The sequence below is a fragment of the Marmota monax genome, unplaced genomic scaffold (genome assembly GCF_021218885.2).
Source record: "Marmota monax isolate L192 unplaced genomic scaffold, Marmota_monax_Labrador192_F-V1.1 WCK01_AAM20220418_F8-fsc00021, whole genome shotgun sequence".
Lineage (NCBI taxonomy): Eukaryota > Metazoa > Chordata > Mammalia > Rodentia > Sciuridae > Marmota > Marmota monax.
Genome location: NW_026695228.1, coordinates 15,091,070 through 15,104,087, shown reverse-complemented (window position 1 = coordinate 15,104,087; position 13,018 = coordinate 15,091,070). Strand labels below are relative to the sequence as shown.

Here is a 13,018-nt window from a genome sequence, read left to right as displayed (position 1 = left end):
AGTGTAGGTCTTTTCTATATTGCCAGGTTTAGAGGTTCACCAAAGGCAGGGCCCAGTGTCCCTCCACCTGTTTTCCTCACTGGAGAGCCCTGTACAAGGCCTTGTCAAGTGAGGACTCCTGTTATAATTGAATCCATGAACACATAGGTATTGCTCTATAAATAGAATAGACACAGAGAGAAAAAAACATAATGGAGGATCTTTGTTAAGCTCTTGCCTCTGCTGTTCCCTTTGATGGTCATATGTCACTTTCCTTGTTTATATCTCAGCTGCAGTTTCAACCTCTTCAGGTCATCTTGTATTCCATAATCTAAAGTAACCAGCAAGCACTTTTGAGCACATTACCCTGTTGTAATTCTCTGCATAATAAAGCTGTTCTTATTTATGCTTATTGTCATTTTGCTTCCCGCAGGAAGCATAAAGAAAGGTTCCATGAGATCAGGGACACAATCTGGCTTCCTCACTGCGGTATCCTCAGCATAATTCTGGTTGATCAATAAATATTTTTTGAATTAAACAGCACAGAGATGGGAAAAAAACTTCCTTTGGGTTTAGAAAGGAAGAAGATCCAATAACTCAAGAGAACATTTAGATTTTGGAGGAATCTTTGGGACTTTGAAAACAGGTGACAAATTAACTCCTGAAAATTGTTTTCATTAAACTGGAATAGATTTTCCAGGCACAGTGGCATGTATCTATAATCCTACTGACTCAGGAGGCTGAGGAAGGAGGATTGCAAGTTCAAAGCCAGCCTCAACAACTTAATGAGGCCCTAGGCAACTTAGAGAGACTCTGTCTTAAAATAAAATATTAAAAAAGACTGGGGGTATGGATCAGTGGTTAAGTGCCCCTGGGTTCAATCTCCAGTACAAAAAAAAAAAAAAAAAAAGGAATAGATTTTAAAACAGTATCAGGTGGCACATGCCTGTAATTCCAGTGATTTGAGAAGCTGAGGCAGAAGGATAACAAGTTCAAGGATAGCCTGGGCACTTAGTGAGACTCTGTCTCAATTAAAATTAAAAGGGCTGGGGATGGAGTCAGTGGTAGAGCACCCCTGGATTCAATCCCCAGTTTTAAAAAAAAAGTGGTAGAGTAACAATAAAATAAAGATACTATGTATTCAGCTTAATTAATACACTCTGGTCATCTCCACTAATGGAGGTTTATTGCAAAGGTTCAAGGGCACATAAGATAGTACTTAACATCATTTCCTTGCTAGTCATCATGACTAAGAGTCTCCAGAGGTAAAATTGGGATGTCAAGAGACCTCATGAAGTGGAAAAATAGCCTAACATTCTGTGAAACACAATTCAACCTCAAATTATCTGCTTTCTTTGTTTTAGCTGATACCTTCATCCGAGGAGTGTGATAATGACAAGTCACCACTGTTGTAAATCTTAAGAGGCAAGTTTGGGATGGTATCCCTAGAGAACAGACACACTCCTGGGCTACTGGAGATCAATCAGCTTAAAAATGTGAGTTGGAGAAGGGCTCAGATAGGTTGCGTGGCGGGTCAAGTCTTGAAGTAGGTCCTCTGAGAAGGGAGAGCGATTAATATAGTATGATTAATATAGATCATTGCTGGGTCTTTTTTCCCCTCAATCATTTTTCACAGCCATATTGGTTCGTAGGCCCTTTGAATGGGATGGTGGCTGCTGTGTTTCGGATGGGCAGGAGTGCAGATAGCTATCTGGCCTGCACCAGCTTTTCCAGGGTATTTTCTGGAAATAGGTCATAGGTTAGGCTGTGGCCATGTAACCCCAGCCATTCTCAGAGGCTTGGGATTTGCCTAGTCTGTCTACAAATTAAGCATCCTTCCAAAAGACAAAAGGAGAGAAACACAGCCATCACAAACCTACTTCCCTTTGAGGGATAGCTGAGTTTTGTCTTCAAGACTATTTCTCTTCCCATGTCAGAAGCTGCACTTAATTACTATAGGCCACACTCTCTTGCTGAGCCCGTATTCCCCTGCAGAGGAGCCTCTGGTGTTTTGTCATAAACCCTGTCCCATCCAATGGGCTGCAGCCAGTATCAGATAATTCCTACAAAGTAAGACTCACTTTTTGCTGGCAGAGCCCAACTTAGAGGCCTGCCATGCAGCTCCTTTATTCTGTCTCCTTTGACATTCAGGGAGCCCATTAAAGCCTGCTTGTTGTAACAAGGGGTTAACACAGGTTGCCTCATCTCTCTCTGGTTGTCTCTCTGGGACATCTTGCATGCTTCTCAGAAGTTCCCACAATTGAACTTCTATTACCTATCACAGCAATGCAATGGCTTTTCTTCCTTCCTTTCATACTCTCCCTATGGCCTTACTCCTACTCCCTGAGATCATCTTTTAAGTAATTATATTGCTCTCAAGGTCTTGTTTTGGGCTTTGCTTTAGAGAAGGCTCAAGTTGAACAGTCAGCCTGTGCCCACATCCCAGATGGAACTAGTCTGGTGGCTCCATGGGTGCCACGTCCTATGTAAACAAATCAAGCTGCCTAGCAAAGAGGGACAGCTGCCATCCCACTCCAGCTGATGGTTACCACATATTTCTGCAAGCACAGAACTGCTAGAAACCTAGGCTTTAATGGGAAATATTTTAAATGTTAGCAACAAATTCAAAACTAAAAAACAATGCACAGTCCCAACACATCTGCTGACCAGATCAGGCCCATGAGCAGCCCACTGTGCCAACTGGTATCAAGTATGGGCAACAACTTCATGAACAGTGAAGAAGACTATAAATGAGCTAAAACCATTAGGATAGCCAATTGAGAGGGAAAGCTAAGGATCAGGCTCTCTCCCAGATTTGAGAAGGCCTAGGGAGGGCCAGAGCCCTCAGATAATACATCTGAGCTAATACACCTTGAGTATTTACTATGGCCCAACACATACTGCTTTATTTCAATCTCAGTCTCAGGAGGCAGGTAGTTTTTTTGTTTGGGGTATTTTTGGTACTAGGATACTTGAAGGATACTCTCAAGGATACTCGATCACTGAGCCACTTCCCCAGCCTTATTTTGTATTTTATTTAGAGACAGGGTCTCACTGAGTTGCTCAGTACCTTGCTTTTGCCAAGGCTGGCTTGGAACTCTTGATCCTCCTGCCTCAGCCTCCCCAGCCACTGGGATTACAAGCGTGTCACTGTGACTGGCTCAGTTACTGTTTTCATTATCACTATTTTATAGGTTGAGGAAACAGAGATCTCAGAGGTTAAGGCATAAAGCTGGGATTCAAAATTAGTTCTCTTCACCATTTGTTTTATAGCCACTCTGGGTTGCGATCCCAATACTTACTGTTTCTTCTTCATGTTCCCAGCAAAAGGAATAGGGACCTGGGCTTCTAACTGGGGTTCACTTAAAAGAATCTCTTTGCCTCATTTAAAATATAAATAGGGAAAAAGTTTTTTAAAAATAGAATTCAGTTAATAAAGGCAGAAGAAATGCCAAAATTATAAAATCACCACTATGCAATCTTTAATGAATTAAAAGATCCAAGCTGGGAAGATCATAATTTAAGCCAAAGGCTGTTGGGAACTTGAAAATAAATCAGGTCAAGTACTTATTATTTCCTATGATTTTTTTCTTGCCCCAAATATCAGAACCTGAGTCTGAATAAGCCTCTAGACCAACTTACAGGAAAAGTGGGTGACAGTTGCATATATTTAATGACACTACCAGGATACAACCGGATGAATCTATAACATGAGAAATTCTAGGCAAATCACCTACATTTTTTAAGAAGTGGCAAAGAAAAAAAGAGGAAGAAATATTAAGTATTTTTTAAAAATATTTATTTAGTTGTAGATGAACATACAGTACCTTTATTTTTATGTGGTGCTGAGGATTGAACCCAGAGCCTCACACATTCGAGGCAAGCGCTTTACCACTGAGCTACAGTCCCAGCCCCACTATTAAGTATTTTTAAAGTGACATCAACAAAGTGCAAAGTGTGAATCTTACTGGATCCCAATTCAGACAAATGAATGTGAAGACATTTTGAGATAAAGAAAATTACACATCTTTTATTATCAGATGATACTAGATAATACTAAAGAATCACTATTAATTTTGTTGGCAACATATAACAGTAGTAATATAAAGTAGTATTGTTACATACCTTATGGTTATTAAATCCTTACAATTTTTGAGGGAACCAAATACAACACTCTACATGGAAATATCTATACCTTCATATCGTTCTTTTGTGGAAAAGCAAGCTTTATTTCAAAGTAACCCAAGAAGAGAAGAGGGGTCAGGGGGAACACATTTACAAACTGGATGGGAGCACACAGATACTGTATCCATTTGGCAAAGGCTCAGTCAGAAGTCTCAGCAATTCCTGCTGATCCTCCAACACCTACTCAGTTTCCTCTTCAGGCTGAAACTAAAGAGTAGTCTTGAAGATGCCTATGATGTCTTTGTTATCCAAACACACTCCCATTTCAGGAAAGAGGACACCTGGGGTCTACTTTCTGGGGGATCTGATTAATTATTAAAAATAAATATTTACATTGAGAATATAGTTAAACTAGTAGCTTCCTTCACATTTTCACATTTTAAAAAGAACCAGAGGTTTCATGTTTTAAGCAGTTGAGTTGGTAAAGATCCTGTCTCCATTTTATAGGAGATGGATTACATTCAATTACTTCTTACAACTGAAAGATCATTCCATTGCTTTTGAAGTACTGGATGGGCTGGCATCTGCGATGGTAGCTAAATAAATGAGATTTCTATGTAACACATGCTGGTACCTAAGAGGGAAAAATAAGCAAAAATTAGAGGCTTATTTTTACTGACCATGAGCAAAAAACTGGAAGAGAATCTACCTACTCTAGTAGAATGGCTTATCCACTGATTGGGTGATTCAGTATTATCAACCTTCTTGCATAACATATTCAAGGAAAACATTACCACTTCTATACCTCTTCTACCTCTGTAGACCTAGCCACCATAATTTCTTGCTTAGACTCTAGGAATACTCTCCTAGATCTACCTTTGTGGCCCCATTTTATTCTTCAGCAGTCTGAGTGATCATTGTACAATTTAAGTCAAGATCATGTCATAAGGATTTAAAACCCCTCCCTTCTCATTCAGAGTAAAGCTGAATCCTTCTTATGCTCTACAAGGCCCTATGTGATAAGGGCCTTCAGTTACTTCTCTGATCCCATCTATGGCTTTTCCTTTGTGGCCTTCTTGTGACATGAAGGTATTCAGAGAACTCATACCAGGGAACTTTTCTACTTGGTGCTCTCTCTGCCTTATTTACACACACAGGTATGTGAGGGAACACATAAAAGAGTACAGCCCTCCCCACATTCCCTATTTTATTCATTTATTTTGCAAGCTGGGGATCAAACCCAGAGCCTCATTCATGCTAGGCAAGTGTACTACCACCGAGTTACATCTCTAGTCTTCTGCATTATTACCATTCAAAGCACTTAATATTATGTGCCTAATTATTTGTTGTCTCCCTGTAGATTCTAGAGTCTACAATGTCACCTCCATGAGAGCAGATTGGTATCTTTTTTTGCTAATAATTCCCCACTACCTCAAGCACTGCCCTCAACAATTTTTTTTTAATAAAAAAATTTTTAGTTTTTTTTAATATTTATTTTTTGATTGTAGTTGGACACAATACCTTTATTTTATTTATTTATTTTTATTTGGTGCTGAGGATTGAACCCAGGGCCTCGCACATGCTAGGCAAGCGCTCTACCACTAAGCCACAATCCCAGCCCCTTTTTAGTTGATAGATTTTTATTTTGTTTATTTATATGCAGTGCTGAGAACTGAACCCAGTGCCTCATGCATGCCAGGCAAGTGCACCACTGCTGAGCCACAGCCCTAGCACAACAATTTCCAAAGCAGTGAGTCAAACTCCCCATTCAGGAAGACAAATCAGATCAGGGGTCAGGAAGCATGATCTTGTGAGAAAAAGCTCACTAGAAGATTTTGATAAGTTTCCTACCCCTGCATTAATAATTCACAGTATCAAAAAAAAAAAAAGTATTGCAACCACTTTTCATATAGAAAAATGAGAGGGTTTACTATAACCTGCCAAAAAGAAAAGTGCCAAATATCAGAGTCAAACATAAAGATTTACCCTTATAGATTTCTCTACTATTCTATTGAGGTATTCAGTGAGGAATGTAGATGACATTTTTGTTGTTGTTATTGTTATCAGGAATTGAACCCAGTTGTGCTTAACCACTGAGTCACATCCCTAGCCCTTTTTATTTTTTTATATTGAGACAGAGTCTTACAAGTTGCTTTGGGTCTTGCTAAGTTGCTGATGCTGGCCTTGAACTTGAGATCAATATCCGGTTGCTGGGATTATAGGTGTGTGACACCACACACAGCTTGTAGGCAATTTTTTTAATGGGTAAAGAAAGCACGGCACCCTTAAACATTTCTTCATAACAATAAGAAATGGGGCATAATTCCTGGACTAGATTTGGAAAAGCAACTCAGACTCTACTTTGTCTCATTTTGGTATTTGGCTAGAGAGCGCATTAAATTACTACGTAGAAATTATCTTTGGTTTGGAAATCCTTTCTTGGTCTTCGACTGTGTCACTCACAGATTAACTACAAGTCAGAAAGGGGAGGGAGTGGGCTGAAGATGTGGCTCAGTGGCAGAGTGCCTGCCTAGAATGCATAGCATGCACAGGACCCTGGGTTCTGAGTTTGATACCTAGCACCATAAAGAGAGAAAGAGAGAGGGAAAGAAATGAGAGGGAGTTTAGCAGCCAAATTGTCTGACTTTCTTACTTCACGAGGAGATGAAGCAATATGACCTATGATGATAAAGGGGCCATCCCCATCCCCATCAAGGGAAGATGGCTTTGCAATGAGAATAATCAAGTTTTGGAGAGAGACACATTTAACTCCAGGTTCTACAATGTACTCGCTGTATGCTCTTGGGCAAAGAAGTAACCTCTGTACCTCCATTTACTCAACTGTAAAATTTGGTTTTTCTGCGATCCATCACCCAAAACTCCTAGTTAAGGACAGCTGCTGCATCATCATACTGGCTTCCCCTCCACTCAAAGTTCAGGGGCGGGAAGGAGATACTTACTGGACACACTCATTCGCTCGACCCTTGTTCTGATACTCCACGATACAGCGGATCAGCTGGTCATTCTCCTCCAGGAGCTGAAAGATCAGAAGAAAGGTCAGAGCAGTGTGACGTCAGGACGGCGGCGAAGCCAGGATGTCTTGCTGCGGTGCCTTAGACGATTTAGTTCCCATCCTACTCCACACCCCAGGCAGGTCAGCTCGCTAGGTGGACACAGGTCTCAACCAGGGTCGGGTCACTCCAGGAAGTTCTCCTCACCACCCAGTCCCTCTGGATCTCCACTCCTCTCAGCCCATGTAGACATTCACCTGCTGGATAGTCTCTTGATTGACTTCCGCCTTGCCCCTCATCCAGTCAGGTACAAAGGCCACTGACATCGCTGGGGGCCCGGGTCGGCACCCCACCTCGGAAAAAGACGCCCACAGTGCGTCCAGATAGACGCTGTCTCCGCGCGGAAGTGCCCAGGGCGGGCGGAGCTACCCTCTTTCCCTTGACTGGGTCCTCCCCCCTGTGAGGCGGGACCACGAGGAACGTCACTTGTGATTGGACGCAAGGCCCACGATGGGCGGGGCTATGATATTGACGTTGATTGGGCCCTCCTGCTTGGGGCGGAAGAGACGTCACTTGTGATTGGACGCGCGAGACCTCCTCTACGGTCCCCGCCCCTAGGGCCCTGGAGCGGTTTGTGCTTGCTGGGACGGTGGTGACCTTCCTTATCTTCAGCTACTGGAGTTTTGAGCTCTGGGTGTGTAGTCTGCATGGGCCGATGTATCTGGTTCACTCAAGATTCGTGGCTTAAACCCATATAAAAGGCTCCAAGTAGCCAATATGGCCCTTTCGATATTGCCTTGGTGCCTCTGGAGCGTGAACCATGGGTATAGCAGGGCCAGGAAGATACCGGTGTTGCTTTTACTTTTTGCTGAGGAGAAACTCTCGCATATAACTATATTTCCCCCGGTCACTAGTAATGCTTATTATATTTACAACGCTAAAAAGCACCAGTATTTTCTCCATTTCACAGATTAGAAAACAGGTTAAGTAACTTGCTCAAAGTTCTTAGTTACTAATGGCCAAGTCTGTGTCTGAACACAGGCAACCTGGCTTTAGAACTCCCGTTTTTAACTACTACCCCGTACTGCCCATGCAGCATACTGTGAGGGTGTTTTGCTGCAAGATTCAACGAGGAACCTGGGCCTACCCTCCTGTGCCATGTAGCTGCTTTAAGTGACCACTAAAACTTTGAACTGATTGTATCTAGCCCATCCTTGGTGGACATGCTAACAAAGTTGGTTTTCCCTGAAGCACACAGACGGCCATGGGCACTGCATTTAGGAGGGAGATCTTAGGAGCTTATACTCCTCCAAGGGGGAACTTTCTAGAGCTCCATTTCTCTGAGTGGCTTTGCTGGGCTCTCCCTACAGAATCCTTGCATTCGACCTGTTTTTTTTTTTTTTTTTTTTTTTTGGTGGGCACAATATTTTTATTTTATTATTATTTTATTTTTATGTGGTGCTGAGGATCGAACCCAGTGCCTCAAGCATGCTAGGTGAGTGCTCTACCAGTGAGCCACAATCCCAGCCCCTCGACCTGTTTTAAGAGACGGCTTTCATCTCATTTCGCAGTGAGGTAAATTCAATGAGAAGTAGGATAATATACTTGAGCTGGGGCAAAATTAAGGGCTTCCTGGTTCCCAAGCCTGCACTATTACCCCTATATCAAGATCTCGCCTAAGGAAATTTCCCCAAAGATTGTACAGAACAGAGTGGGCAGGGAAAGACCCATTAGAGCAGGATGCACACCTTGCATAGTCCTGCTCAGCCTTATTCCTATTTAGACAAGTGAGGAATGATAATAACATGAGATGGTGTTAATATGGGACAGGTGCAGGGAACCAACCTGATCCAGCATACAGGGAACACCCTCCAGGAGAAGAGATGTCTTACTATGAAGAAGTGGAAATTACGCAGGTGGCAGGAGTCTAGCATCTGGACTCTTTTAGGAGTAATTGGAGCCTGAAGAGTGATGAAGTCAGAGATGTATCTCGGAATTTTCCTGGCTATAATATGGTAAAAGGTAGGTCGGGAAGCCAGATGAGAAACAAAAAGAGCAGTGAGAAGTGGTGTGCAGGCCATTGATTGAATGGGAAGGGAAATTAAGGATAGCTCCATGAGTTTGGGCTTTGGCAACTAAAAGACTAGTGATGCCATTAGTGGAGGAGAAGGTGGACTGGAAGTGAGGGTGATACATTCAGTACAGTAGAAATGTATTGTTTGGAGTGACGTCATACAGAGATGTTGAAGTTCATAGTTAGCTATTTGGGTCTGGAACTCAGGGACAAGGGTTTGGATAGAGATATAGCTTTGAGAAACATCAACTGTGGGGATTGACTGGAACCATGTAGTGGATGGATAAGACTGCCCAAGGAGAATGTGCTGATTTCCCTCATGGCAAAGGAAAAGAAACTGCAATAGAAACTGAGTGGAGAAAGAGATTAAAACCAGAGGAGTGTAGGGTCATAGAATTTAAGGATAAAAGAGCAATTGAGACGGAGAGAGATTATCAATGATAAATGTTGAAAAGTCAAGCAAGATTAAGACTAGATCCTTGATGTCCTTGATGAGGGCAGTATAAGTAAAGAGGTAAGGCAGAAATCAAAATTGAAGGGGACTGAGAAATGATGGGAAAGATAAAGCAATGGAATGTTCAAACATAGACCACTTTTTCTAAGAGATTTGGCTATTAAGGGATCAAGGAAAGAAGATGGTAGCTGGAGGGAAGCAGAGTCCTTGGGAGCTGACAGATATCACGTTGATGTTTGCTCTTTCTTCAGTGTAGGAGGCACCTAGGAGAACAAAGAGGGGGTGAGGAATGGGAGATCTGGGGGCATACAGGAGATTTGGAATTTGGTGTTGGGGAGAACTAAGAAAGAGCAGACCTGTCAAACCTAGAACTGCTGGATGGCTCAGAGGATCTAGTTGAGGTTGGCAGTCTATTTAACACTGTGATTTCTGTGGTTGTAAGATTTAGTCCAACAGCATTGACAGCAAGGAGAAGGCTCAGAGAAGACAGAAGGTTGTCTGGAAAGGTGGAGCACCACCAGACAGGTGGAGCACTGCCAGGCAGGTGTGACCATGTAAGGGATGTAAGTATATTGAGAAGAATGTTATGGAATGATGGACCCTGGACTCTTAGCTGATGGGGAAGGAAGTGAAAACTAAAAGGAGTTGATAAATAGAACAAAGTAGAGAGACAACTGGACTGGAAGTTTCCACAGACCAGAGAACAGTAGGAGGAATTCAGAGTTTAGCTGTAGGACAGGTCAGAGATCAGTGTCTGAAGTTATACATAATTAGAGATGGAGGTTTTTTTTTGTTTTTTGCTTTTATAGTACTGGAGAGTGAACCCAGGGCTTTGCACATGCTAGGCAAACTCTCTACCACTGAGCTGTGTCCCAACCTTTTTTTTTTTTAATTTATTTTTTAGGTGTAGATGGACACAACACAATACCTTTATTTTTATGTGGTGCTGAGGATTGAACCCGAGCCCCGCCAGTGCTAGACACGCACTCTACTGCTGAGCCACAATCCCAGCCCTTCCCTTTTTATTTTGAGACAGGGTCTTGCTAAGTTGCCTCAAACTTGTGATCCTCCTGCCTCAGCTTCCCTTAGCCAGGATTACAGGTGTGCACCACTTGCCCCACAAGATGGAGTACCTCTGTGGTGATACAGAGGTCCTCGGAAGAGAGGGCTGAAGAGGCTTTGGAAGGGAAAGCCTATGGAGATGACAATGGCCTGGAGCCAAAGTGACCAATTACTCGAGATAAGGGCTAGAACCAGAGCTACTACATTTTACTGCTCTTGTCCAAATCGCTGGTGTCTGGGCCACACCAGCTGCACCAGTCAAAAGTATAAGGGCCTATTCTAGAGTAATCACATCACAGGTTCTAAGCCCAAAGCTCCACATTTGAAAGCTTCAGAATTTTGTAGGTCTAGCACCTGTTTTCTCTCCTTATCTAGCCCTGGCATGTTCAATTTAGTCTCCTCCCCAACTCTGAATCACCTGTCTTTTTTTTTTTTTTTTCTCCTTTGTGCCTGTTATAACTTAGCCCCATTATCACATGGTCCAGTTCTGACTCATTGTGGGAGGGGACTACACAGGAGGCAGTGATATCTGGAGCCCATCTTGGACTCTTAACACAAGTCTATTCTGTTTCTATTTTGTAATTTGTCTCTCTGTAAGCTCTGTTTCCATTTCTACCCATGTGATAATGACTTTCGGAAGTCTATGTTCAGCTCAGACCTCTACACTGAACCTGTCTATCCAACTGCTATGTTGACACCTCTACTGGGGGTTCTCCAGAGGAACAGAATTAGTGGGCTATATATAGCTATAGGACAGGGATTTATTAGGCAAATTGTCACCCATAATTATGGAGGTGGAGAAATCCCATATAGAAATCCCATCTATAAGATGTAGAACTAAGGAAGCCAGTAGTGTGGTTCAGTCAAGTCTATTTTGACTTGGACTTGGCCTTGAGTCAGGGAGAATGTTATTGTGTAATTCCTGGTCTGAGGCTGCAGTCCTGAGAAATTGAGGAGTCACTAATGAAACTACCAGAGTTAAAAGGCTGGAAAACCTGGAATTTTGATGCCAAAGGCAGGAGAAAAAATGATGTCTCAGTTCTGGAGGAGAGAGAGTGAATTTCTCTTTCCTTTGTCTTTTTGTTTTATCCAGCCTCTCAGCTGATTAGATGGTGCCCATCCACATTGAGTGAGGACAGATCTTCCTCATTCTTTCCAGTAATTAAAATGTCAGTCTCTTCTGGAAACACTTTATAGACATATACATAAATAAAGTTTTACCACTTTTTTTGGGGTATGTCTTAATTCAGTCAAGGTGACGTTCAAAATCAGCATCACAATATTCTACAAAGACGTCTCAAAGGTACCTGAAATTCAGCTTGTCTAAGACAGAGATTGTAATCAGTGTTCTTTTCCAAACCAGACTTCCTTCCAGCATTCTCCATATCTGTGAATGTCTCCACTATTCATCCCTCCCTCCAAGGCTGAACAGTGGCATCATTCTTGAATCTACCTTATCCATCCTTCACATCCAGTTGGTCACCAAGGCCTGATGATTATGTTCTTCATTTCTCTGCAATCTGCTCTGTTCTCTTCCTCTTCACCAGCATCCCATTTCACACTCCAACTCCATCCTTTCTTGCCCAGATGACTGAGGTTAGTTCCACCACAGCTTCATTGAGCCGTCTCTATTTTAATCTTAACTTTAGCAGCCAAAAGTGATTTTTTACGAAATGCAAATGTGGTTTTCTGCTATTCAAAACTTTCCACTGTGGCCTGTGAAAAGGGCCCCATGCTCCTTCTATTCTCTCTAATGGCTCTCATTCCTCTCCTTTACTCTGTACACTTTGGATGTCTTTTTTTTTTTTTTTTTTTTTTTTTTGGGGGGGGGGTAGGGAAAAGGGATGTTAAATATACATAACATACATTTTGCTATTCAGTAAAGTTCTATGGCATTTAACATTTACCTTGTTGTGCAACCATCACCACTATCCATTTTCAGAGCTTTTTCATCTTTCCCAAATAAAATTCTGTACTATTAAACACTAAATCTCCATTATCCCCTCTCCAGGTTTTTTTCTATCTCTCAAATTTGAGGAGCTCTCTTGCCTTCTACATAGATTTCTTTATACATGCTGATCTCTCATTCTGAAACACACTTCCTCTCTGCCTAGGGACTACTACTATTTCCGCTCTCCTTTGCCTAGTTACTGCTTGCTATTCGGGGAATCCTCCTGAGTCTAGGTTAGAAGTGCCTGCAAATCCCCCACCCCACCCCAAATCCTGCTCCTGTCAGCTGAGTAATTTGTATATATGCAGGTTTTAATTGTTTTGTGCACTCACCTATCTAGTCATCCACGGGTGTCTCCGCCC

At 42.3% G+C, this 13,018-nt stretch overlaps 1 protein-coding gene across 1 annotated transcript; it reads right to left on the bottom strand.

Annotated features, from left to right (window-relative positions):
* Positions 1–3,761: 3,761 nt before the first annotated feature.
* Ss18l2 (SS18 like 2) lies at positions 3,762–7,545 on the bottom strand. Its single transcript, XM_046437614.2, has 3 exons — positions 7,373–7,545; positions 7,065–7,141; positions 3,762–4,738 (listed from the first exon to the last, which is right to left on the bottom strand). Exons 1-3 carry the CDS (start codon positions 7,439–7,441, stop codon positions 4,651–4,653), a joined length of 234 nt encoding a protein of 77 aa, XP_046293570.1. The 5' UTR covers positions 7,442–7,545; the 3' UTR covers positions 3,762–4,650.
* Positions 7,546–13,018: the final 5,473 nt, after the last annotated feature.

What these genes read in the sequence shown, in the direction of transcription:
- Ss18l2 (XM_046437614.2), bottom strand. Translation starts at nt 7,441, where the DNA reads ATGTCAGTGGCCTTTGTACCTGACTGGATGAGGGGCAAGGCGGAAGTC. An exon ending in ATCAAGAGACTATCCAGCAG is followed by an intron (nt 7,142 to 7,372) that starts GTGAATGTCTAC and finishes CTGATCTTTCAG; the next exon opens with CTCCTGGAGGAGAATGACCA. An exon ending in CGAGCGAATGAGTGTGTCCA is followed by an intron (nt 4,739 to 7,064) that starts GTAAGTATCTCC and finishes TTTCCCTCTTAG; the next exon opens with GTACCAGCATGTGTTACATA.